The sequence below is a fragment of the Hyla sarda genome, chromosome 2 (genome assembly GCF_029499605.1).
Source record: "Hyla sarda isolate aHylSar1 chromosome 2, aHylSar1.hap1, whole genome shotgun sequence".
Taxonomy (NCBI): domain Eukaryota; kingdom Metazoa; phylum Chordata; class Amphibia; order Anura; family Hylidae; genus Hyla; species Hyla sarda.
The window spans coordinates 332,743,935-332,770,065 of NC_079190.1; the positions used below are offsets into that span (position 1 = coordinate 332,743,935).

At 46.0% G+C, this 26,131-nt stretch overlaps 1 protein-coding gene across 5 annotated transcripts in view; it reads left to right on the plus strand.

Annotated features, from left to right (window-relative positions):
- Positions 1-26,131, plus strand: part of LOC130356430 (uncharacterized) — a 628,644-nt gene that overhangs the window by 591,485 nt on the left and 11,028 nt on the right. For all 5 annotated transcript variants that reach the window (XM_056557979.1, XM_056557977.1, XM_056557978.1 and 2 more), the window contains 2 exons: positions 5,301-5,420; positions 22,929-23,075. In XM_056557979.1, coding sequence (XP_056413954.1) covers positions 5,301-5,420; positions 22,929-23,075 — 267 coding nt within the window. The remainder of the gene's footprint in view (positions 1-5,300; positions 5,421-22,928; positions 23,076-26,131) is intronic.

A 26,131-nucleotide genomic window follows, 5' to 3' on the forward strand; every position in this document is an offset into this window, starting at 1 on the left:
ACAGTACAGGCAGAGATTCTCCATGCGGCGTCGTGTCCTCTCTTGAGGTGTCAGGCGAGACCGGTCAACTTGCATAGCCTCCACGGCGGGAGGCACAGGAACGGATTGCAGAGGACCAGAGGAGAGAGGAGCCGGGGAGAAAAAACGCCTCGTGCGAACAAAGTCCATATCCTGGCGGAGCTCCTGACGCCTTTCGGAAAAACACATGTCAATGCGAGTGGCTAGATGAATGAGTTCATGTAGGTTAGCAGGAATTTCTCGTGCGGCCAGAACATCTTTAATGTTGCTGGATAGGCCTTTTTTAAAGGTCGCGCAGAGGGCCTCATTATTCCAGGAAAGTTCTGAAGCAAGAGTACGGAATTGCACGGCGTACTCGCCAACGGAAGAATTACCCTGGACCAGGTTCAGCAGGGCAGTCTCAGCAGAAGAGGCTCGGGCAGGTTCCTCAAAGACACTTCGAATTTCCGAGAAGAAGGAGTGTACAGAGGCAGTGACGGGGTCATTGCGGTCCCAGAGCGGTGTGGCCCATGACAGAGCTTTTCCAGACAGAAGGCTGACTACGAAAGCCACCTTAGACCTTTCAGTAGGAAACTGGTCCGACATCATCTCCAAGTGCAGGGAACATTGTGAAAGAAAGCCACGGCAAAACTTAGAGTCCCCATCAAATTTATCCGGCAAGGATAGTCGTAGGCCTGAGGCGGCCACTCGCTGCGGAGGAGGTGCAGGAGCTGGCGGAGGAGATGATTGCTGAAGCTGAGGTAGTAGCTGCTGTAGCATCACGGTCAGTTGAGACAGCTGGTGGCCTTGTTGCGCTATCTGTTGTGACTGCTGGGCGACCACCGTGGTGAGGTCGGCGACAACTGGCAGAGGAACTTCAGCGGGATCCATGGCCGGATCTACTGTCAACGGCTCAACCTCTCTGACTGCTGAAGATAGGCGCGGTACAAGGGAGTAGACAGAAGCAAGGTCGGACGTAGCAGAAGGTCGGGGCAGGCAGCAAGGATCGTAGTCAGGGGCAACGGCAGGAGGTCTGGAACACAGGCTAGGAACACACAAGGGAACGCTTTCACTGGCACAATGGCAACAAGATCCGGCGAGGGAGTGCAGGGGAAGTGAGGTATACATAGGGAGTGCACAGGTGAACACACTGATTAGAACCACTGCGCCAATCAGCGGCGCAGTGGCCCTTTAAATCGCAGAGACCCGGCGCACGCGCGCCCTAGGGAGCGGGGCCGCGCGCGCCGGGACAGGACCGACGGAGAGCGAGTCAGGTACGGGAGCCGGGGTGCGCATCGCGAGCGGGCGCCACCCGCATCGCGAATCGCATCCCGGCTGGAGGTGGTATCGCAGCGCACCCGGTCAGTGGATCTGACCGGGGCGCTGCGGGAGCGAGAATGTAGCGAGCGCTCCGGGGAGGAGCGGGGACCCGGAGCGCTCGGCGTAACAGGAACCCTTCAGGAACTGCTTGACAACCAGATTGAACACGTGTGCCATGCAGGGCACATGGCTCAGCCTTCCCAGTCGCAGCGCATGCAAGATGTTCTTCCCGTTGTCAGTCACCATGGTTCCTATTTCCAGTTTTCATGGAGTAAGCCATGCTCTGATTTCTTTATGAATGACTTTTAGCGGGTCCTCCCCTGTGTGACTCTTTTCGCCAAGGCAAACCATGTGAAGAATAGCGTGACAACGCCGATCCCTGCACACATGGTATGCTGAAGGGCCATTGAGACTTGTCTGAGCAGTGGAGGCTGAGGACACGGTGGAGGATGAGGAGGTGGAGTCGCACACTGTCACAGGACCAACGGGCTGAGAACGTGGAGGAGGAAGCAGGCGTGACCTGTCCAAGTTGTGGTTGTGGCTGTGCAGGAACCACATTCACCCAGTGAGCCGTAAAGGATATGTATTGTCCCTGACCGTAGTTACAGCTCCAGATGTCAGCGCTGCCATGCACTTTGGTACACACCAAAAGGCTCAAGGACTGGCCCACCTTCTCTTCCACAAAATTGTGCAGGGCTGGTACTGCCTTCTTTGCAAAGAAATGACGGCTTGGTACTCTCCACCTCGGCTCGGCACAAGCAATCCGTTTTCTGAAAGGTGCAGAGTCCACCACTTGAAAAGGGAGGGACTGCAGAACCAGCAACTTAGACAGGAGCACATTCAGCTTCTGCGCCGTTGGATGAGCACATACTGTTGTCTCTTGGAGATGGCTTGGATTGTTAGCGGAATGGCTTACTAAAAGTAGGAGGAGCAGGAGCATCTGGAGCGACAGAAGGAGGGTATGACACACAGCTCCCTTCGGCTGAGGTGGTGGAGCCTTGGCTGGCTGAAAGAGGGAGCGGTGTGCCACTGGGTGACGCAGCAGGCTGGACCACTACATCGGAGCCATCGGTTCTCCCAGGCTGCTTTATGGTGGCAAAGCATATGTTGATGCAGGGCCATGGTGCCAACATTGGGACCCTGGCCACGCTTCACTTCTGCCAATATATCTTGCATGTGGCTATGTGAACCTCCTCCAGATGCTTGATGAAAAACTGCCACAATGCCGAGTAGCTGATTTTCTCACCAACAGTCCGCACCAATTGCCTGCTAATGCCACCGTCTCCTGGAACCCCTGGAAGGTAGGCTGCCACCAAGCAGGTGTCTCCCCCGGGCATATTTGGCTCCAGAATTTCCACTTCTGCTACCATGCTGACTGCCAACCATGCTACCGCCTTGCTGGCTTAGCTGCTGCCTCACGGGCAACCTGCAACCCTCTTCTCCTGATGATGATGATGAAGCCCCTTCTGCACACGGCTCCCAAGTGTGATCAGCTTCCTCATCATCAACAAGTGTCTGCACATCACTGATGTCCTGCTCAGGTTCCTCAACATTGTTTGCTTCAGGACCCTGAACCCTGGCAACACCGCCTCCCACGTCACTCTCCTCATCACTACTTGCGCGCCTAGCGGAGGAAGTGGCGGATGTCTCCTCCAATTCTTGGCTGGGCAGTAGCTTCTGACTGTGCTCTATTAGATCGTCCTCAGTGAATAGTGGAGCTGAACCCACAGCATAAGCTACTTATGTAGGGGAGGGAACAGCATAGGACAGAGGCAATGGGAGGACAGGGACTGCTCCCGGGCCATGCCAACTGAGGATGGTGTCTGAGAAACCCACCGACTGTTGACTGGGGGTGTCAGATGTCACTTGTAATAAAGCGGATGACCGTGTTAACCAATCGACGATGGCAGATGGGTTGCTGGTCAAGACACGACCGCTAGCTGATAACGGGAGCTCAGGCCTCTCGCTGTGACTCCCGCTGCCACTCGCCCCTACTCTGCTGCGACCTCTGCCTGAATGATTTAGGCCTCTGCCACTCCTCTGTGCATGTCCTGGCACTTTTCTGCCTGACATACTTAGTGCGTGTATGAGGGGAGTACAATACGATTCACTATGCTTAAAACAGTATTTGTCTAGAACAGCAGTCGATGATTACTTTTGTCTGTCCTTTCACAGTATGTAGGCCCTTAACAGGTTAACAGGTACAAATTAGTACACTACTTGGATCTAAGTATGCGGTACGCACTGAGGAGGGCAGAAAAATGCGCTACAGTACCCTTAAAAAAAACATATTTTTGTAAAACACCAGCAGTACACAATAGTGCTGTAGCCAAAAAAAAGCTGTGTACTAAACATAAAATTGCACTCTGTCACAGACTCTTAGTGTTGGGTACTATACCCTCTACAGACTAGTATAACCAGTAGAGGATTTTTTGTGGAACAAAGACACAGAATTGCACTGAAAAATTCTTCTTGCCTCCTCTGTTAAGGTTTATGAAGTTGATGCAGCTTGTTGAAATGCATGAGGCAACACACAGCTATCTGCCCCTCTCTGTAATACCATGCTGAAGAAAGTAACTGGGAGGTTAATGTCTGCAGCTGCAGTAAAAATCCTTTTCAGTGAAAAAATACAATGCTCTCTCTGTCCAGGAGAACGCTGATTTGACTAGGAGGATGTTAAACACTGCTGAACTGCGCTTTTCTCTGCTGTAACACACACACAGGCTCTGTGTCCTATGATCCTTCCGCAGTGTATTGTAGTGAAGTGTATTATAATGAAGTGAGGAGCCGGAATTATGGCTGCCGATTATATAGGGCTGTGACATCACAGGGGTGACTGGTTGCTGATAGGCTGCATCCTGCATGTGATTCAGGGTCATCCCGTCTACTTCCCTTCCCGCCTTGCCTTCCCAGCGTTCCTTGCTCCGTGTACTGACATGTGGATCCGCCATTTTAGATGCCCTGGAGCCTGCACCGCAGTAAATGGAGTTTAATGAAGCGATTTGTAAACACAGCCTAAGCTAATATTTAAAGGGGTTCTCTGGTGCTTAGACATCTTATCCCCTGTTCGCTCCGGGTCTGATTACCGACGACCACAGAGCCGGCGGCGTGTGATGTCACGCCTCCGCCCCCGTGTGACATCACGCTCCGCCCCTCAAAGAACGCCCCCTCCCATAGGCTAGCATTGAGGGGTGGAGCGTGACGTCACACGGGGGCGGAGGCGTGATGTCACACGCCGCCGGCCCTGTGGTCGTCGGTAATCAGACCCGGAGCGAACACGCTCCGGGGACTGATTGCAAACGGGGTGCCGCGTGCAAGATCCCGGGTGTTCCCAGCGGCGGGACTCCCGTGATCAGGCATCTTATCCCCTATCCTTTGGATAGGGGATAAGATGTCTAAGCACCGGAGAACCCCTTTAATCCATGAGGAGCTTACACTATTCTGGAGTGAGACTTGGTGTTATTTTTGGGATTTATTGTTGGACTGTGTTGGGCTTTGTTCACACAGCAGGATTTCTGCTATTCTGCTCAAATCCTGCACAGAAAAGCAGACTGCAGATTTTTACAGTTTTGCTGAATTTAGATGGTATTCCAGAAGAATTTCTGTGTGCTCAAAACTAAAATTCAAAGCCCCATTGTCTTTAATGGGATTCCGCCAAGGAATTCTATGAACTTTAAGACATGTCTTTTATTTTTTAGAAAAATGCAGAAATTCCACTGTGTGAATGAGGCAGCGGAACCCCATTAAGCATAACGTGCAATAAATTTTGGCGGAATTTCCAGAGTAATTTTCCACAGAATTCCATGTAGAAATTCCGCAGTATGATCATAAACTTAGAAGTCAGCTTACAAGTTCAGAACTAGGCTGCAGTGGAGTTATACACCACATATCAGGTGTCATATCTATACATGTGAGAGACATTTATCTTTTATTAAACCATGCATATAGTAAATAGTGCTTTTCTTTTTTATTGTCCTATCCAGAGACCACAGAAGACTGTACAAAAGTACTGAAGAACTGGGTAGAATCAAAAGTGCATATTGTCTCCGGGGACAGGGTTGTTTCTATACTATATAACGTAGGGCGCCTTGATATGGCTTTGGGTAAGTTCAGAATTCAAGTGGCTGTAACAGCAGACATAATTTCCTTATACTTTGCTTTCCCTTTAATTCACATTATGTTTTAGCTGTATGCCACGGGGATGTGTTGAAATGCCACATTTATGACTGTTTGATCTGCTGTATGCTAGCATATTTTTTATTTTAGGGATGGTAAAGCTAAAACACATGGGCATGGAGCCTGCACAATAGCCCAGGTAGGCTGTATGGCTCATTACTTCAGTGTTTGCCTGCCGTATTGTCTATATTGAACTTGTGCATATGAAGTTATTTTTACATGGAATCAATGTTTCCAAGAATATCTTCTCTTAAAGGAGTAGTCCAGTGTTGAACAACTTATTATCCCCTATCCTAAGGAAAAGGGAAATGTTTCAGAACGCTGGTGGTCTGACCCGCCCCCTCAATACAGCGCTATGGCCAGAGATTTCCGAAGGCATTGCTCCGGCTCTGCCATGGGGCATGAATTAAGGGAGCGTATCGGCCGCCGCTGCGTGCGGTGGTCGACACGCATGGTGCTCCGTATGGGAGGTCGTGGGGTGCCCCAGTGTTCAGACCCCTTGCGATTTGAAACCTATCCCCTATCCTTAGGATAGGGGATAAGTTGTTCTACATTGGACTACTCCTTTAAAAACCTCCAAATGCTACATATCTACTAGGGATCGACCGATATGTTTTTTTTAGGGCCGATACCAATACCGATAATCGGTGGAGGTTAGGGCCGATAGCCGATAACTTATACCGATATTTCGGTATAAGTTATCGGCTATTTATCCCCCCGTGACACCACTGCAGATCATTGATTTAAAGCGGGCGCTTTAAATCAATGAACTGCAGTGGCTTTTGCGGTGCCATAGACTGCCTCCGCCACCCGCTTCTCTCCCCCTGCCTGTCCGGGGGTCCTCCTGAGTCCTATCACCGCCACCGCGACCGCCACTGTGACCGCCCCCCCCCCACCGCCGCACCGTTCCACGCCCCCTACCGCCCCACCGTGCCGCGGCGCACCCCCCACGGCACCGCCCCGGCCTCATTGCCTCTCCCATCTCCGGTTTTATAATTACCTGTTCCCGGGGCCCGGGGTCCACTCTACATCTGGCTTTGGTGGCGTCCTCCTGAGCTGTCACTGTGCGCACTGACGGTGACGTCACGTCACTCGTCATTGCGCACAGCGTAACGCAGGACGCAGTAGGAGCCAGAAGTAGCGTGGACCCCGGTCCCCGGGAACAGGAAATTATAAAACCAGGGATGGGGGAGGCAATGGGGCTGGGGCGGTGCGGTGGGGCGTGTGAAGCGGTGACACAGCATAGAGGTGTTGGCAGCATGAGGAGACCATATAGTAGCTGAATGACACAGCTTGGATAAGGCTGAAGCATGAGGAGACCATATAGTGGCTGAATGACACAGCGTGGATATGTTGGTAGCATGAGTAGACCATATACAGTAGTGGCTGAATGGCACAGCCAGGAGTTGGCAGCAGCATGAATAGACACTGGGCCTTCACAATCCCTAAGATTATAAGATAAATTCTGAAATTTAAACCAAAGATTTTGGGTAGCTAGTGCTACCATAACTAAATTTTTATTCTCAGACCCAGGCCCAGCAGCATCAATAAACCATATATTGGCTGAATGGCACAGCCTGAAGTTGGCTGAAGCATGAGGAGACCATATAGTGTCTGAATGGCACAGCCTGGAGTTGGCAGCAGCATGACGAGACCATTGAAATTCATGATTTTTAAATTTGAATTTAAGATTTTTAAATTGATATGTTGACATGTTTCCTACAATACACAGTCAATATATGGAGACCATATAGTGGCTGAATGACACAGCCTGGAGGTGGCTGAAGCATGAGGAGACCATGTAGTGTCTGAATGGCACAGCCTGGAGTTGGTGGCAGATGAGGAGACAATAGGGCCTCACAATCTCTAAGGATAAAAGATGAATTTAGAAATTTAAATTGAAGATGTATGGTACATAATGCTACCAGGCCCAGCAACATCAGTAAACCATGTAGTTGCTAAATGACACAGACAGGAGCAGGCAGCAGCATGAGTACACAAGAGGGGTTCACAACCCCTAACATTAAAAGGTGAATGTTGAAATCTCTATTGAAGATGCATGATAGCTAGTGCTACCATCCAAAAATTTAAGGCCCAAGCCCAGCAGCATCAATGAGCCAAGAAGTTCCTGAAACACACAGTCAGGAGCAGGCATCAGCAGTACACAAGAGGGTTTCATAATCCCTTACATTGAAAGATCAATTTTGAAATCTTAATTAAGCATGTATGTAAGCTAGTGCTAACATCCAAACATTTAAGGCCCAGCAGCATCAGTAAACCAAGTAGTTCCTGAAACACACAGTCAGGAGCAGGCATCAGCAGTACACAAGAGGGTTTCATAACCCCTTACATTTAAAGATCAATGTTAAAATCTCAATTAGTGCTAACATCCAAAAATGTAAGGCCCAAGCCCAGCAGCATCAGTAAGCAAAGTAGTTTCTGAAACACACAGTCAGGAACAGGCAGCTGCAGTACTCAAGAGGGTTTCACCCCTAAGATTGAAAGATCAATGATGAAATCTCTATTGAAAAGGTATGTTACTTCGTGCTATCATCAAAGACTTTAAGGCCCAAGCCCAGCAGCATCACTAAGCACAGTAGTTCCTGAAACACACAGCCTGGAGCAGGCATCAGCATGAGTTTACAAGAGGGCTTCACAACCCCTAACATTAAAATGTTAATGTTGAAATCTGTATAGAAGATGTATGTTAGCTAGTGCTAACATCAAAAAAAATTTAGGCACAGGCCTAGCAGCATCACTAAACTATATAGTTGCTGAAACACACAGCCTGGATCAGGCAGCAACAGAAGTACACAAGAGGACTCAATAACCCCTAACATTAAAAGGTGAATATTGAAATCTGTATAGAAGATGTATGTTAGCTAGTGCTAACATCAAAAAATTTTAGGCACAGGCCCAGCAGCATCAGTAAGCCAAGTAGTTCCTGAAACACACAGCCTGGATCAGGCAGCAGGATGCGTACACGAGAGGGCTTCACAACCCCTAACATTAAAAGATCAATGTGGAAATCTCTATTGAGCATGTATGTTTGCTAGTGCTACCATTCAAAAATTGTAGGTAATATCTAAGACAGTCCCAGCAGCATCAGAAAACAATATATTTTCTGAATGACACAGCCTGGAGGTGGGGAAAGCATAAGAAGCTCATATAGTGTCTGAATGGTACAGCCTGGAGGTGGCCGAAGCATGAGGAGACCATATAGTGGCTGAATGGCACAGCCTGGAGTTGGCAGAAGCATAAGGAGACAAAATAGTGGCTGATAGTGTTGAGCGGCATAGGCCATATTGGAATTCGCGATATTTTGCGAATATTTGGATGAATATTCGTCATATATTCACTAAATTCGCATATTCGTAATATTTGCATTTTATTTCCGCATATGTGAAAAATTTGCATGTGCAAAAATTAGCAGATAAAAATTAGCATATGGAAAATTTGCATATGGGAAAATTAGCATATGTAAATTTTCGCATATGCAAAAATGCGCACGCCAGTCTCACACAGTAGTATTAGAGCCTTCTTTACACCCCACAAGCTGGAAGCAGAGAGGGATGATCACTGTGATGTGTACTGTAAAAAAAAAACAATATTCGTAATTACGAAAATATAGCGCTCTATTCGCGAATATTCGCAATATTCGTGAATAAAATTCGCATTGCAAATATTTGCGAGCAACACTAGTGGCTGAATGAAACAGCCTGGAGGTGGCAGCAGCATCAGGAGTCCTGAAAGTGACCCGGTGACAGAGTGGTTCGGTGGGTGGCAATACCAGTACCCGGTGATAAAGTTGGCTGGAATGTTTGTAAATGGGGAGCAGTGCCTTAAATCTGTTTGGCACTATCCATATTTGTGAAGTGTTGGTGTAGCACCATGGTCAATCTACTCTTATGCATCTGGCATTGGTGGTTGGAAATCCTGGCTGATCCATGCCTGATTCATCTTCACAAAGATGGCACACTACTGGCTGGGCAGGACAGCTTTTCCAGGGAAAACTCTGCTAGTTGCTGCCACAAATCAAGTTTGGCTGCCCAGAAGTCCAGTGGATCTTCAAGGTGTGTTGGCATGGTCATGTCAAGGTATGCCACCACCTGCTGGTTCAGGTCCTGCTCCATGTCGGAGGAAGCACGATCATCGTGCGAAACGGAGCTTGGTCGCCATCCTGTGTCCCCCCACTACCCTCTTCTCATGTAATACATTTGTGAGTATGAAATAAAAGAAGATTTACTCAGCTGGCTGCGGTGAGTTGCCGATTATTTTCCTGCTTCTTTGTTACGTTTCCATGCACTATTGCCAATCAGAGCACCACCTCCAGCATTCCTAGTCCAAGTCTGCCATTTCATCACTGTTCTATACCTAAATGGGGAAGTAGTGCCGTGCTGGCTATCTACGAACTGTGCCTGCTCCATGTCTACCTGCTGCTGATGAGTTGCTTCACTATGCGGGTGAAGAAAGGTACTCATCAGCGACTGTAGACTCAGGCTGCTGCTGATGTAGCTGGTACTGCTCCTGCCACCCCACCTCTCCCCAGCAGCCATGGCAGTTGAAGGTGAGGGCCCCCCGAGTAAGACCTGCTAGTGGATGGACGATGGCGCTGATAGGCATCGGCCAACTGACTACGTAGATGAAGAGCCATAAGTCATCCCGCTGCCGAATGTTGACAATTCGGCGGTCACTACACAAGCAGCAGAGCATGCATCGTGCCATTTGTGCAAGTGACTTGGAGGGACTCCCTGACTCCATCTCCATTGCCTACTGCCACAGTGTGCCTGGGTCCTCTGTCTCGCCTTCCTCATAACCCTCTAGCTCCTCTAGTTGATCATGCTCCTCCTCTCCTGTCAGATTACTAGAAACACAGCCCATCTCATGAAACCTAAACTGTGCTCCACTGTGCCCTTCATCCTCCTCCTCCTCCTCCAGTTCAGCCCCCACAGGGCTCATGTGGCCGTGAGATGTAGGCGCAACGTCTCCAATGCCCTGACCAGCCATCGTTTCCAACACTTGTAGGAAATGAAGCAGTGGAATGACGTTGTTCATTCTGTAATCCTGGCAAATTACTAATGTGGCTTCCTCAAAGGGCCTGAGCAAACGGCAGGTGTCACGTATGAGCTGCCACTGGTTCACATTGAAGTTACACAGGAGAGTACCGCTATCCGCTTGGATGATCAAGAAATCGGTGATGGCTTTTCTCTGTTCATACAGTCGGTCCAACATATGGAGGGTGGAATTCCAACGTGTGGCAACGTCACAAATCAGACAGTGTTGGGGGATACCATTCTGACGCTGCAGCTCAAGGAGGGTGTGCTTTGCGGTTTACAAGTGGCTGAAGTGCATGCAAAGTTTCCTTCCCATTGTTAGGATATCTTGCAAATGGGGAACTGCTTCAGGAACTGCTTGACAACCAGATTTAAAACATGTGCCATGCAGGGCGCATGGCTCACCCTTCCTTGTCACAGCGCGGCCAAAATGTTCTTCCCGTTGTCCATCATCATGGTTCCCATTTCCAGTTTTCGTGGAATAAGCCATGCTCCGATTTCTTTATGAATGACTTTTATCAGTTCCTCCTCTGTGTGACTCTTTTCACCAAGGCAAACCATGTGAAGAACAGCGTGAAAACAAAAAAGTAGCCAGCACCAATACACGGGTGCACGCTTCTGTGACAAGTACAAAACATTTTTTTTAAAAAGGACATGGTGGCAGCACACTTGGTCAACAAAATAGGGGCTCTTAGCGCAATTTTTGATCAAAACGTGTCCTCTAATCCACCACGCAAAGGTGGCCTCATATCGGATGAGACCCTAATACAAATACTGAGCCTAACACTCATAACACTCACCTCTGCTGGGCATATAGCCTCTGACTGGGTGACATGTTGAATCCACTATCAATCCAAACCTCCTCCTGTGAAATAGGGGAGGGGATGCACGGCTACAGAGGGAGCCACTCCCCCCAAAATTGCACATCAAAAACAAAAAAGTAGCCAGCACCTATACTCAATACACGGGTGCACGCTGCTGTGGCAAGTACAAAACATGTAAAAAAAGAAAATGGCAGCATCACACTTGGTCAACAAAATGGAGGCCCTTAGCACACTTTTTTTTGTCAAGAACAGCCTGACCCCGCTGTGCCCTGCAAACATGGTATGCTGAAGGGCCAGTGAGACTTGTCTGGGCAGTGGAGGCTGAGGACATGGTGGAGGATGAGGAGACGGAGTCGCACTCTGTCACAGGACCAAAGGGCTGACACCGTGGAGGAGGAAGCAGGCGTTACCTGTCCAAGTTGGGGTTGTGGCTGTTCAGGAACCACATTCACCCAGTGAGCCGTAAAGGATATGTATTGTCCCTGACCGTAGTTACAGGACCAAAGGGCTGACACCGTGGAGGAGGAAGCAGGCGTTACCTGTCCAAGTTGGGGTTGTGGCTGTTCAGGAACCACATTCACCCAGTGAGCCGTAAAGGATATGTATTGTCCCTGACCGTAGTTACAGATCCAGATGTCGGCGCTGCCATGCACTTTGGTACACACCGACAAGCTCAAGGACTGGCCTACCTTCTCTTCCACAAAAGTGTGCAGGGCTGGTACTGCCTTCTACGCAAAGAAATGACAGCTTGGTACTCTCCACCTCGGCTTGGCACAAGCCATCAGTTCTCTGAAAGGTGCAGAGTCCACCACTTGAAAAGGGAGGGACTACAGGACCAGCAACTTAGACAGGAGCACATTCAGCTTCTGCGCCGTTGGATGAGTGGGCGCATACTGTTGTCTCTTGGAGATGGCTTTGCGGATGGATTGTTAGCGGAATGGCTTACTAAAAGTAGGAGGAGCAGGAGCATCTGGAGCGACAGAAGGAGGGTATGACACCCAGCTCCCTTCAGCTGAGGTGGTGGAGCCTTGGCTGGCTGAAAGAGGGAGCAGTATGCCACAGGCTGACGCAGCAGGCTGGACCACTACATCGGAGCCACGGTTCTCCCAGGCCGCTTTATGGTGGCGAAGCATATGTTGACGCAGGGCCGTGGTGCCAACATTGGGACCCTGGCCACGCTTCACCTTCTGCCGACATATCTTGCATGTGGCAATGTGAACCTCTTCTGGATGCATCATAAAACACTGCCATATTGCCGAGTAGCTGATTTTCCCACCAACAGTTCGCACTAATTGAGTGCTACTGCCGCCGTCTCCAGGAACCCCTGTTCCACTACCTCCCGGGAATTTAGGCTGCCACGAAGCAGGTGGTCTCCCCTGGGCACGTTTGGCTCTAGAATTTCCACTTCTGCTACCATGCTGACTGCCAACTATGCTACCGCCTTGCTGGCTCAGCTGCTGCCTCACAGGCAACCTGCAACTCTCTTCTCCTGATGACGATGAAGCCCCTTCTGCACCCGGCTCCCAATTGCGATCGGCTTCATCATCATCAACAAGTGTCTGCCCGTTACTGATGTCCTCCTCAGGTTCCTCAACAGTGTCTGCTTCAGGACCCTGAACCCTGGCAGCACCGCCTCCCACGTCACTCTTCTCATCACTACTTGCCAGCCTAGCGGAGGAAGCGGCGGATGTCTCCTCCACTTCTTGGTTGGGCAGTAGATGCTGACTGTCCTCTATTAGATCGTCCTCAGTGAATAAGGGAGCTGAATCCACAGCATAAGATACTTCTGTAGGAGAGGGAACAGCATGGGACACAGGCAAAGGGAGGACAGGGACTGCTCCCAGGCCATGCCAACTGAAGGTTGTGTCTGAGGAACCCACCAACTGTTGACTGGGGGCATCAGATCTCACTTGAGATGAAGCAGACGAGTGTGTTAACCTATCGACGACGGCAGATGGGTTGCTGGTCGAGAGACGACCGTTGGCTGATAACGGGAGCTCAGGCCTCTCGCTGCGACTCCAGCTTCCACTCGCCCCTTTTGTCTGTCCTTTCACAGTATGTAGACTTTTGACAGATTAACAGGTACAAAATAGTACACTACTTAGATGTACGTATGCGGTATGCACTGATGAAGGCAGAAAAATGCGCTACATTACCCTTAAAAAATATATATTTTTGTAAAACACCAGCAGTACACATTAGTGCTGCAGCCAAAAATAGCTGTGTACTAAACACAAAATTGCACTCTGTCACAGACTATTCGGAATGGACTGCTGGTTATTATGCCATCTACAGACTAGTATAACCAGTAGATGTTTTTTGTGGAACAAAGACACTGAATTGCGCGGAAAAATTATTCCTGCCCCTCTCTGTAAAACTATGCTGAAGAAAGTGGCTGGGAGGTTAATGTCTGCAGCTGCAGTAAAAATCCTTTTCAGTAAAAAAAACAATGCTCTCCCTGTCCACGAGAACGCTGATGTGACTAGGATGATGTTAAACGCTGCTGGAATGCGCTTTTCTCTGCTGTAACACACACAGGCTGTCCATCCTATCTCTCTCCAGTGTAAGAGTGAAGTGGCTGGCCGCAATGTGGCTGTCGAATATATAGGGCTTTGACATCACAGTGGTGACTGGCTGCTGATAGGCTGCATCCTGCATGTGATTCAGGGTCATACCGCCTGCTTCCCTTCCCGCCTTGCCTTCCCACCTTCCCAGCGTCCCTTGCCCCATGTACTGGCATGTGGATCCCCCATTTTAGATGCCCTGGCACCTGGAACGCTGTAAAATGGAGTTTAAAGGGGTACTCTGGTGGTCAACGTGTTTTTCCGTTTTTGACTTACCCTATTTGTTTTGTTTCATTTCTATTCTTGTTGTTTAGGCTACTCTATTTCCGTTCTTTGTTGCCTGTTTATCCCCCACTTTGTTTTCCTATTTTGGCTTCTATTTCCTGTTTCTTGCTATGCCGAAAACTACAAATCCCAGCATGCCACATGCCTTGCTGGTTTGGGGCAGCTCCTTTTTTTTTTTGTTCCGCCCTTTACCCACCCTACTATTTTCCCGGGTCAGCCCCCTTCTACACAACACACTAATATAATCAGCTCTGGTTGGGATACACTGTCACACACACACACAAAAAGAACTACAACTCCCAGCATGTGTTATTCAAGAGTCTTCAGTCTGTGTTATAACACCAGCATACTGCCTCTGTAGTCTCCTGGGGCTTGTAGTTCCCCACACCTCTATAGGACATACACCAGTGTTTCCCAACCAGGGTGCCTCCAGGTGTTGCAAAACTACTACTACCAGCATGCCCGAACAGCCAAAAGCTGTCCATGCATGCTGGGAGTTGTAGCTTTGATACAGCTAAAGACACCCTGGTTGGGAAACAGTGCACTTTGTTTGTAATATACTGAATTGGCCAGTGTGCCTCCAGCTGTTGCCAAACTACAACTCCCAGCATGCCCAAAGGCCGTCTGGGCATGCTGGGAGTTGTAGTTTTGCAACAGCTGGAGGGACACTGGTTTGTAAACACTAGCATACACACACATAACAGAAACTACAACTCCTAGCATGTGTCATTCAGGAGTCCCCCCCCCCCTTCACACTTAGAAATCATCCCCAGTCCGAGATTTATTCCCCTCCCCAGCCCGTGCACCTTGTTATCCTCCCCTTCAGATAACACTCTTATCTTCTCTGTCTTCTTTCAGTGCAGATCTGTGTCCTCAGAAGACAGAGCAGGGGGGAGATGAGGAGCTGTGTATGTACTCTCTCTCTCCCCCTGCTCTAGCTTCTTTCTCTCATGCAGACCCGTGTCCTCCAGGAGGGGTAGATGAGGGGGCGTGGCTTCTTTCTCTTATGCAGACCTCTGTCCTCTGGGAGGGGGAGATTAGGGGGCATGGCTTCTTTCTCTCATGCAGACCTGCGTCCTCCAGGTTCTGAAAGAACAGAGAGAAAAAAAAGCCCTGACTCGTTGTCCACAGCCTAATCCTAACATGGCCGATGCTCTGGACGACAGTAAGAGATCCAACACAGAACTACAGAACTTCCTAGCCCACAAACAGGTAAGAAAAAAAGACACATGCTACACAAACATATAATACATGTCAATTGCAAAAAACATGAACATTAAAAGAAGATGCAATATAGCCAAAAATCTTAACCAACTGAGTACCCCTTTAATGAAGTGATTCACGCGATAGAATCGCGGTGATATTCGCATTCATTGCGAATCGAATATTTCCTTAAATTCGTAACAAATTTGAGCTCGTCAGCTTCGAATCGCTCATCTCTACTAGTGATCATTACTTACTAGCAACCACCCACTAAAGTACTTAAAGGACAACTGTAGTGCAAGACTTTTGTATATTGCTGTGCCCGGGCTGCAAAAATAAACTAAGTAAACTTCAACTCACCTTTCTACGTTCCCCAGTTGGTCCGGTACCGGCCTCACGGTCCAGCGGTGCTAAGCTCATTCAACTTCCTGGGGACGGGGATGTTGCAGAGCCGTCGGCGTATCACCGGCAGCAGCAATGTCCCGCCCCGGCCGGTGATAGGCTGAGAGCACTGTCATGTAAGGAGCTCTGGCCGGCTTCTTACATGACAGTGCTTTCAGCCTATCACTGGCCGGGACGGGACATCGCTGCGGCCGGTGATACGCCGACGGCTCTGCGGCGTCCCTGTCCCCAGGAAGTTGAATGAGGTTAGCACCGCAGGACCGTGAGGCCGGTACCGGACCAACGGGGGAACGTAGGAAGGTGAGTTAAAGTTTATTTTGTTTATATTTGCATCCCGGGCACAGCAATATATAAAAGTCTTGCACTACAGTTGTCCTTTAATCATGGGGTACTGAAAACAATTACTAGGTTCACCAGGGATTTAGCCTGAGCACAATGAACGAAGAAATACTGAAGTTTGTTAGCAGGGATAGGGCATCGGAGTATAGAAAATGTGCACAAGGTTGATACTGAAAACTATAACTGCTGTACCAGAGACTAGCTAAAGAGCTTATCCAAAGGTCACCAACTGCTTACTATGCCACAGTACCCAACCATACAAAATAATATATTTATAAAGCCCTATGAAAACATAGTTTGTAATCAAATCTGACTAACTGGGTGTAAAAGATCACTTAAAAGGTTTATCAAGCAGAATAATTTTATTTTTAAAAGGGGCATAAAAAAAATAGCCATTTCTCATCTTCCCACCCCCCACTGCTATTTCAGCATTTACCGGGTCCCCACTGATTGACTTGACTAACTGGTATTGTTTAATTGCAAAGAATATGACCACTTACTTAAAGGGGTTATCCAGGAATAATTTCTTTTAAAACAGTTCTACGTCTGTCCCCAGGTTGTGTGTGGTATTACAACTTGCTGAGCTAAGAACTAAGCTGTTTTTGAAAGAAATTTGCTCTATTTTTCTATTACTGGATAGCCCGTTTAATCCCTAGCTGAGACAAATCACCGCTATGGACAGTATATTGTCACTGACTAACCTTGGCATGAATGAATGGGCTAGCTCAGTCTCTATTACTTTGTTGTGCCTATTATTAATACTGAGTATGTTTAAAACTGCTGTATTCTGACTGCTATAATTTATTTTTTATTTTTCCGTCTACAGGGCTGTATCAGGGCTCATTGTTTGTGTCATGATCTACAGTTTTTATCAGTACCACGATTGCGCATATATGACTTTTTGATCATTTTTAATTAATTTTTTTCTAGGATGGGATGTGACCAAAAATCAGCAATTTTGGTATTTAGATATGTTCACTCCATTCACCGCACAGGATTATAACATTATGTTTAAGAGCCTTACGTAGTGATTGACCTGGTTCTAGCCAAAGGGTTACGTTTTTTGGTGTTTGGCTGGAGCCTCATGTGTTGCTGTGATGATGCCCAGACCAATCACTTCTCCTCCCTGTGTCCATACCCTTCTCAGGTTGATATAATTATCAGCCAGGCTTTCATTTCTTGCTTGTGTTTGTCTCTGTGTGCAATTGCTCTTATTTTGCTCCTAGCTTTTCCTATCCTGTGAATATTTGACTCTGGCTATTGTCACCTGACCATTCTCCTGTCTTCCGTATCTGTACTGAATTGCTCTTTGGTAAGATCCGGCCTGTCAGATTTTGATTTTACATTTGTACATTCCCTTCTGTCTTTTGTCTGGTAACTGTTAACCCTTTGTACCCTGACCTGATTCCCTGACTTTTGTACAGTTGTTTGTGTTGGACTTTGTTACGCCCCTGCACATAATCAGAACAGGGACCATCTTCTAGTTGTGAATCCACTGTTTAGGGTGGATACACAAGTAGGCAAAGAAAGTGGTTCTCTATAGGGGATTGTTGCATGCAATCATTAGATTGCTAAGACTGAATAATGCTATTGCATAGCATTACTTAGTGTTATTGGCAATCTACTGATATTGTCTGCCTGAGCAAGCTCTTTCAGCTGATCAGACCCAGGACCTGCACAGAGCAAATGAGCAGACCTCCGGTGGGCATTTAATCCGTTCAGACCCCCGTGAATATGTTGCAGTTAGGGGGACAGTGATTGCAGCTCTTGATCATGGCACTTAACCCCTTAAGGACGCAGGGTTTTTCCGTTTTTGCATTTTAATTTTTTCCTCATCATCTTCTAAAAATCATAACGCTTTCAATTTTGCACATAAAATTCCATATGATGGCTTATTTTTTGCGCCACCAATTCTACTTTGCAGTGATATTAGTCATTTTACCCAAAAATTCACGGTGAAATGGAAAACAAATTCATTGTGCGACAAAATTGAAGAAAAAATGTAATTTTGTAATTTTGGGGGCTTCCGTTTCCATGCAGTGCATTTTTCGGTAAAAATAATACCTTTTCTTTATTCTGTAGGTCCATACGGTTAAACTGGTACCCTACTTATATTGGTTGGATATTGTCGTAGCTACATGCAGGAAAATTTGTATGTTAAAAATTCTTATCTTCTAACCCCTATAACTTTTTTATTTTTCCGTGTGAGGGCCGGTATGAGGACTCATTTTTTGCGCCGTGTTCTTAAGTTTTTATCGGTACCATTTTTGTATTGATCGGACTTTTTGATCGCTTTTTATAAATTTTTTCCTTATATAAAAAGTGACCAAAAATACGCTATTTTGGACTTTGGAATTTTTTTGCGTGCACGCCATTGACCGTGTGATTTAATTAACGATATATTTTTATAGTTCGGACATTTCCACAATACCACATATGTTTATTTTTATTTTTATTTTCACAGTTTTTTTTGTGAAAAGGGGGTGATTCAAACTTTTATTAGGGAAGGGGTTAAATGACCTTTGTTAACTTTTTTTTTTCACTTTTTTTTTGCAGTGCTATAGCTCCCATAGGGACCTATAGCACTGCACACACTGATCTCTTATGCTGATCCCTGCAAAGCCATAGCTTTGCACGGATCAGTGAAATAGGGGCTCGATTGCTCAAGCCTGTAGCTCAGGCTTGGAGCAATCAAACGCCGATCAGAAGCCGCGGAGACCGGTAAGGAGACCTCCGCTTGCGTCCTAGCTGATCAGCCCGACTGAGCTGCCGGGAAGCGTTTACTTTCATTTTCAGACGCGGCAGTCAACTTTGATCGCCGCGTCTGAAGGGTTAACAGTGCACGGCACAAAGATCGATGCTGCGCGCTGTTGGCCCAGGGTCCCGGCTATGAATAGCAGCCGGGACCGACCCGGTGTGATGCGGGGTCACGGCGTGACCCCGTTTTAAACACCGGGACCGTGTGTAGGGCGTACAGGTACGCCCTACGTCCTTAAGAGGTTAAATAATTAACGATGGATAGCGGCAAGATCACAGTTGTCTATCATTGACTGAGAGTGCATAGCTGCTCATAGCAGCAATAATTCAGTCTATGTAGCGAAAATGCCTTTAAAGGGGTATTCCAGGATTTTTTTTTTATTTGACTATGCTACAGGGGCTGTAAAGTTAGTGTAGTTCATAATATAGTGTCTGTACCTGTCTGTTTTCTCACAATTCTTATGTGATTTTCACCCCAATATTTATTTTTAACAGCATACAAAATGACTGTTGTCTCAGATTTTTCCCAGATTGCAATGCGGCCGAGACCTGACTCACGTGTCAGCTGATGACAGGGAGCCTGTCTGCTTCAATGGGTGGAGGGATCGCTTAGTGGGAGAGAGATCAATCTGCAACTAATGCAACAGCTGTAGGCACCCTGATTGAAAACCAAATGTCTTTTGAATGGATGCAGCTCATTTATGTTTCAAAGGGTAGGGTGGCTGATGTGTGGGAGGGAGGAAAATGGAATTATGGGATTTTGTAGTCAAAAAAAGAAAACTGAAACAGGAAATACCAGTTCACAAAAAGCTAGCCACAGTGTTATGGTAATCTCACAACATAGCCATTTAGCCCCAAGACAAGCGCAGATCCTTCCTAAGCATGTCCATTACTGTCTGCCAGGTGCATACTGAAATCACCTTATGGTGGATAACCCCTTTAATGACAATTGCATGGAGCTTATGTCTTTAAACCTTTTCAGTGTCCCTCACTCAGAGACGCTGCTCACATAGCTGTGTTAGCAAAGAAGGTCAGCAGATTTTCAGCAGTCATAATATGTAATAATCTTATGCTAGCTAAATTCAGTGACTTTCATTTGAGAAGCAACGCAGCATTGTGTTTGGATGTTGTATGTAATGTTGTATGAAGACTGCATATAAAAAAAAAAAAAACAGTAAGTATTTGCCTCCATAGTTTGACTACAAGATAAAAGGATGGAAAAATGATTTGAGAATGCTATCGCCCCCCACCCAATAATCATATTTGTTAACACATATAATACAATAAGGAGAATCCGTGGATTGCTATCTATGCTGAAATAGTTTCTGTTAGCCACAGATAATTAGAAAATCCAAAGTGCAGTACCAGAATGAAATAATAATGAAGTAACAAGGCACCCCAAGTGCACAATCTGCGGTGGTCCCTCCTTTTCTGTAGTCTGAACGGGAAAAGTCCAAATTCCACCTGCACCATACAGGATAAAAAAAATTCCTGGTACTTTCCATTCAGTGTCAGAAATGTAGCTGGATTAACCCGATAACGACCATGGACGTCTATACTCGTCCAATGGCCGTTACCGGGGTATGACGCGGGCTCCCGACACGAGCCCGCGTCATACCGGCCAGCCCACAGCTGATTCCTGTAGCTGGGGGCCGGCGTTAATAGCCGACATGCGGCGATCGCCGCGGACGGATATCAACCCTTTAGATCGCCGCTGTCAAAGTTGACAGCGGCATCTAAAGGTGCCTGTATTAAGTCCCTGGTGGTCCAGTGGGGTGTATCGCCCCCCCGCAGAGCGATCGCGGGGGAGCGATCCACTACTGAGGTAGCCTGAGGGCTTACCTCTCCTGCTGCGGCGGCTCCGGTGCTCTGAATGATAAAGCCTGGCAGGACCAGGCTTTATCAATCGAGCGCAGAGCACGCAGATCATTGTGGTTTTATGAAACCACAATGATCTGTATGAGGAATCTAATGATTCCTCCTAAAAGTCCCTTAAGGGGACTAAAAGTGTAAAAAAAAAAGTTTAAAAAAAGTTTAAAAACACACACATTAACCCCTTCCTTATTAAAAGTTTAAATCACCCCCCTTTTCCCAAATTCCATATTAAAAATATGTAACCATAATAAAAATAAACATATGTGGTATTGCCGTGTGCGTAAATGTCTGAACTATAAAAATATATCATTAATTAAACCGCACGGTCAATGGCATACACGCAAAAAAATTCCAAAGTCCAAAATAGCGTATTTTTGGTCACTTTTCATACCATAAAAAAAGGAATAAAAAGCGATCAAGAAGTCCAATCAAAATAAAAATGGTACTGATTAAAACTTCAGATCACGGCGCAAAAAATGAGCCCTCAAACCACCCTGTACGTGGAAAAATAAAAAAGTTATAGGGGTCAGAAAAGGACAATTTTAAATGTATAAATTTTCCTGCATGTAGTTATGATTTTTTCCAGAAGTACAACGAAATCAAACCTATATAAGTAGGGGATCATTTTAATCGTATGGACCTACAGAATAAAGATAGAATAAAGAAAGTCTCATTTTTACCGAAAAATGTACTGCCTAGAAACAGAAGCCCCCAAAATTTACAAAATGGTGTTTTTTCTTCAATTTTGTCGCACAATGATTTTTTTTCCGTTTCGCCATAAATGTTAGTGTAAAATGACTGATATCATTCCAAAGTAGAATTGGTGGCGCAAAAAATAAGCCCTCATATGGATTTTTAGGTGCAAAATTGAAAGGGCTATGATTTTTAAAAGGTAAGGAGAAAAAAACGAAAGTGTAAAAGCAGAAAAATGCTTGGTCCTTAAGGGGTTAAAGCTTATGCTAGAAAGGTGGAATTATTGTACTGTGGTTAAACAAGCATAGGGTTAAGACTAGCAGCAAACAGATATGAATTGTTATCAGGAGCCAACATAAACCAAACAAAGTAAATGAAAAGAACACACCTTCACAAATCACAAAGTTGTATTCATGCCTGAAGGCTTTGGAATGCCCAGCCATAGGATAAATCTTTTTTTTTAAAGTGTACCTGTCGCCAACAAAAACTTTTAATATAATGTAGATAATACCATTACTGTATATGTATATTTTTAATATATATTGGTTAAAAATGGTGTATATTTTTGGGTAAAAAAATACTGCCCCTGCAGCTATTGTCTGTGTGTCTCTATGAGGAGTCCAAAACAAGAAGTGAGGATAGGACAAGCAGGGATCTGTGCAGACTCCTGTGATGTCAATCGTCCTGATGTATGAGCCAGGAGCATGTTATAGAGCCTCAGTGCACAGAGCCCTGCTTGTCCACCCACACTTCCTGTATTTGGACTCCTCATAGAGATACACATGCAATAGCTGCAGGGACAAAAATATACACATTTTTTAACCAATGTATATTACAAATATATATATATATATATATATATAGCAACAGGATATCCTTTGGTTATATATATATATATATATAATGGTGCTATCTACATTATATAAAAAGTTTTTGTTGATGGCAGGTACACTTTAATTTGGCACTCTCCCTCAAAGGAAGGCTTGTGACAGTGATGAGTGAATGGGTAAGTGTTTGGAGTTCTTTATATATCCAGTGATCAGACCTAACATGGAATGTAGTTCTGAACCTCTGAAAGCTCTTTGGTTGGGGGCCTATGAACAGATGAATTAAAGTGTAGCTATTGCTGAAAAAACATTTGACATGTTTTAAAGACATGTTAAAAGTTTTGTTTGTCAAAGTGTGGGTGTCCAGACCATGACCGATCCTTAGAACAAGCAGGGAGAGAAGACATTATGAGAATGTCATGTAGTACAGAGCCAGGAGAAACTATATATATCGTGGACTTCTCCCAGCTCTTTCTAATGATCAGTTAAGGTCTGATCACTCAGTGACAGTGCCAATTTAATAAAAATGTTTAAAATAAATATTTAAAAATGTTATATTGTTCAATGAATTTTACATTTTACAAAACTCTCGGCTGTGTTTATTTTAAACAGAACTTACCAAGACATTAACCCAAGACACAATTCTGGGATTTAAGAAGAGTATGGATAAATTGAGAAAAACTTCCCAAAGGTCAAAATCATCTCTGATCATTCTTGAAGATGACAATTATAAAGAAAACAAGCGTCAAGTAAGAGACTGTAAGTATTTTAGATTGTTTTTATTATTCTATATATCTCTGAAAGCCTAAATTTCCCTAGCTAACCCACATTTATCAACAAAAGCATAAGTAAGGGTAGGTGATAATACATGGCTCATGATTGGCATTCCAGGTCATCCTAACAGTGATCAATAAGGTTGAGATTAGGTATTTGTGCTGTGCAGTTATAATGTCTGTTTATTTGTTTTTGTATTTTTCTGTTTAGGTGTGTATCCACACACTAGTTTGTTCTGAGCAGTTTGCTACACTCCCTGGATAGGGAATAGTTAATGCTCTGAACCAATTAGAACTTGGGTGGGTCTATTTAAACCAGACTTCTCCTGCATTCTTTGCTGGTTGTTTGTGCAATACACTTCATTTTTAGCCATGGTTATATGTTCTTATTTATTGTAGATTTTAGTCTGTCTTACATCTGTCGGGTTTTAGGATTTGTACGTCCTTTATGCTTAGTCTGTGTTCACATAGTCCGAGTCTAGTGTTACCTGTGCTCTGTGTGTTATAATTCCTGTTTGGTATCCTGGAGTCTATTCAGACTCATCCTGTTCTGGTCTAGTGTTTCGTGTTTTATATTTGTTTCCTACTAGGTCAGCATCCTGGTCACACAGTGGAGTGTGCCCGCTGGCTTGTAGTCTATTTGGCTTTATTATTATGTCTACTCTTTTTGTAGAGTGGGGAGTCTAGAGAGTTCATGATTTCTGATCTTTGGAGTTTTTTGTACATGATCATAGAGTACATGATCGCTGATCTAGTGTTTCCTCTGTGTTTTACCATTGATCTATTGTGTTCTCTGTGTTACTCACTGATTTGTGTCCGATGAACTTAATCTGCTTTTGTTAGTTATCTTTGTCCAGTGTAAACAGTGCCCTATGTTAGTTCACTATATCCTGTCCTGTTTGTTAGTTTATATTCTCTCTGGTATATCTGGTTCTGGAATTCTTCCGTTCTGTTTCTGGCCTGTGACCGACTATTAGAGATGAGCAAACTTTCGATCCGAATTTGTTTGCGGCGAATCAATATTAAAAAAGGCTATTTCTAGCCTACATACAGCCTCTATAGGGTTATAGAACACTTTGCTGTGTCCTAAAACGCATATGGAGTGTGCTGGGGTAGTGAAATAATACTGTTATTCAGAATAGCATGCAGATTACCGGCATCGCTCTTAGAATCACTGCCGCACAGCAGCACAATGACAGAGCCTGGTGGTGGCATCACTGTCATGAGAACATATGGTGACTGAATGACATAGCGTGGAGGTGTTGGCAGCATGAGGACACCATATAGTGGCAGAATGACACAGCGTGGAGGTGTTGGCAGCATGAGGAGACCATACAATGGCTAAATGGCACAGCGTGGAGGTGTTGGCAGCATGAGGACACCATATAGTGGCTGAATGGCACAGCGTGGAGGTGTTGGCAGCATGAGGAAACCATATAGTGGCTGAATTGCACAGCGTGGAGGTGTTTGCAGCATGAGGACACCATATAGTGGCTGAATGGCACAGTGTGGAGGTGTTGGCAGCATGAGGACACCATATAGGGGCTGAATGGCACAGAGTGGAGGTGTTGGCAGCATGAGTACACCATATAGTGGCAGAATGACACAGCATGGAGGTGTTGGTAGCATGAGGACACCATATAGTGGCTAAATGGCACAGCGTGGAGGTGTTGGCAGCATGAGGACACCATATAGTGGCAGAATGACACAGCGTGGAGGTGTTGGCAGCATGAGGACACCATATAGTGGCTGAATGGCACAGCGTGGAAGTGTTGGCAGCATGAGGACACCATATAGTGGCTGAATGGCACAGCGTGGAGGTGTTGGCAGCATGAGGACACCATATAGTGGCAGAATGACACAGCGTGGAGGTGTTGGCAGCATGAGGACACCATATAGTGGCAGAATGGCACAGCGTGGAGGTGTTGGCAGCATGAGGACACCATATAGTGGCTGAATGACACAGCTTGGACATGTTGGCAGCAAGAGAAGACCATTTAGTGGCTGAATGGCACAGCGTGGAGTTGGCTGATGCACTAGTACACTACACACCAGGGCTTCACAATCCCCCCCCCCCCCAAAAAAAAAAACAACAACACAATATGAGAAGTTTTTGACAAAGATTTCTCATAGGTAGCACCCGCTATCCAAAAATTTGAAATTCCCAGACCCAGGCCCCATCTCTGCGGCATCAGTAACCCATATATTGCCTGAAAGACACAGCCTGGAGTTGGCTAATGCACCAGTACACACCAGGGCTTCACAATCCTCCCTCCAAAAACAACACAATGAGAAATTTTTGTCAAAGATTTCTCATTGGTAGCACCCGCTATCCAAAAATTTGAAATTTCCAGAACCAGGCCCCACCCCTGCGGCATCAGTAACCCATATATTGCCTGAATCACACAGCCTTGAGTTGGCTGATGAAAGAGTACACACCAGGGATTCACAATCTCCCCCAAAAAACAACACAATATGAGAAATGTTTGACAAAGATTTCTCTTAGGTAGCACCCGCTATCCAAAAATGATAAATTCCCAGACCCAGGCCCCACCTCTGCGGCATCAGGAACCCATATATTGCCTGAAGGACACAGCCTGGAGTTTGCTGATGCACCAATACACACAGGACTTCACAATCCTCCCCAAAATCAACAAAATTGTATAAGTTTAAAAAAAAAATGTATACCTTTGTGTAAGAACAAGCGCATATCCAACATTTCAGAACACTCTATAATGCAGGACAGTGGACCACCCAAAGACTTTCTTCTCAAAAATAATGAACTCACAATTTTTTTTTTTTTTTCTAAATTGAAATTCCTAGACGCAGGCCCCACCTCTGCTGCATCAGTAACCCATAGATTGTCTAAAAGACACAGCATGGAGTTGGCTCATGCACGAGTACACACCCGGGCTTCACAATCCACCACAAAAAAACAGCAAAATTTGTTGAAATTGTCTGACGAAATACCGTTGTGTAAAAACAAGCGCATATACAACAGTTCAGAAGACTCTATAATGCAGGAAGGTGGACCACCCAAAG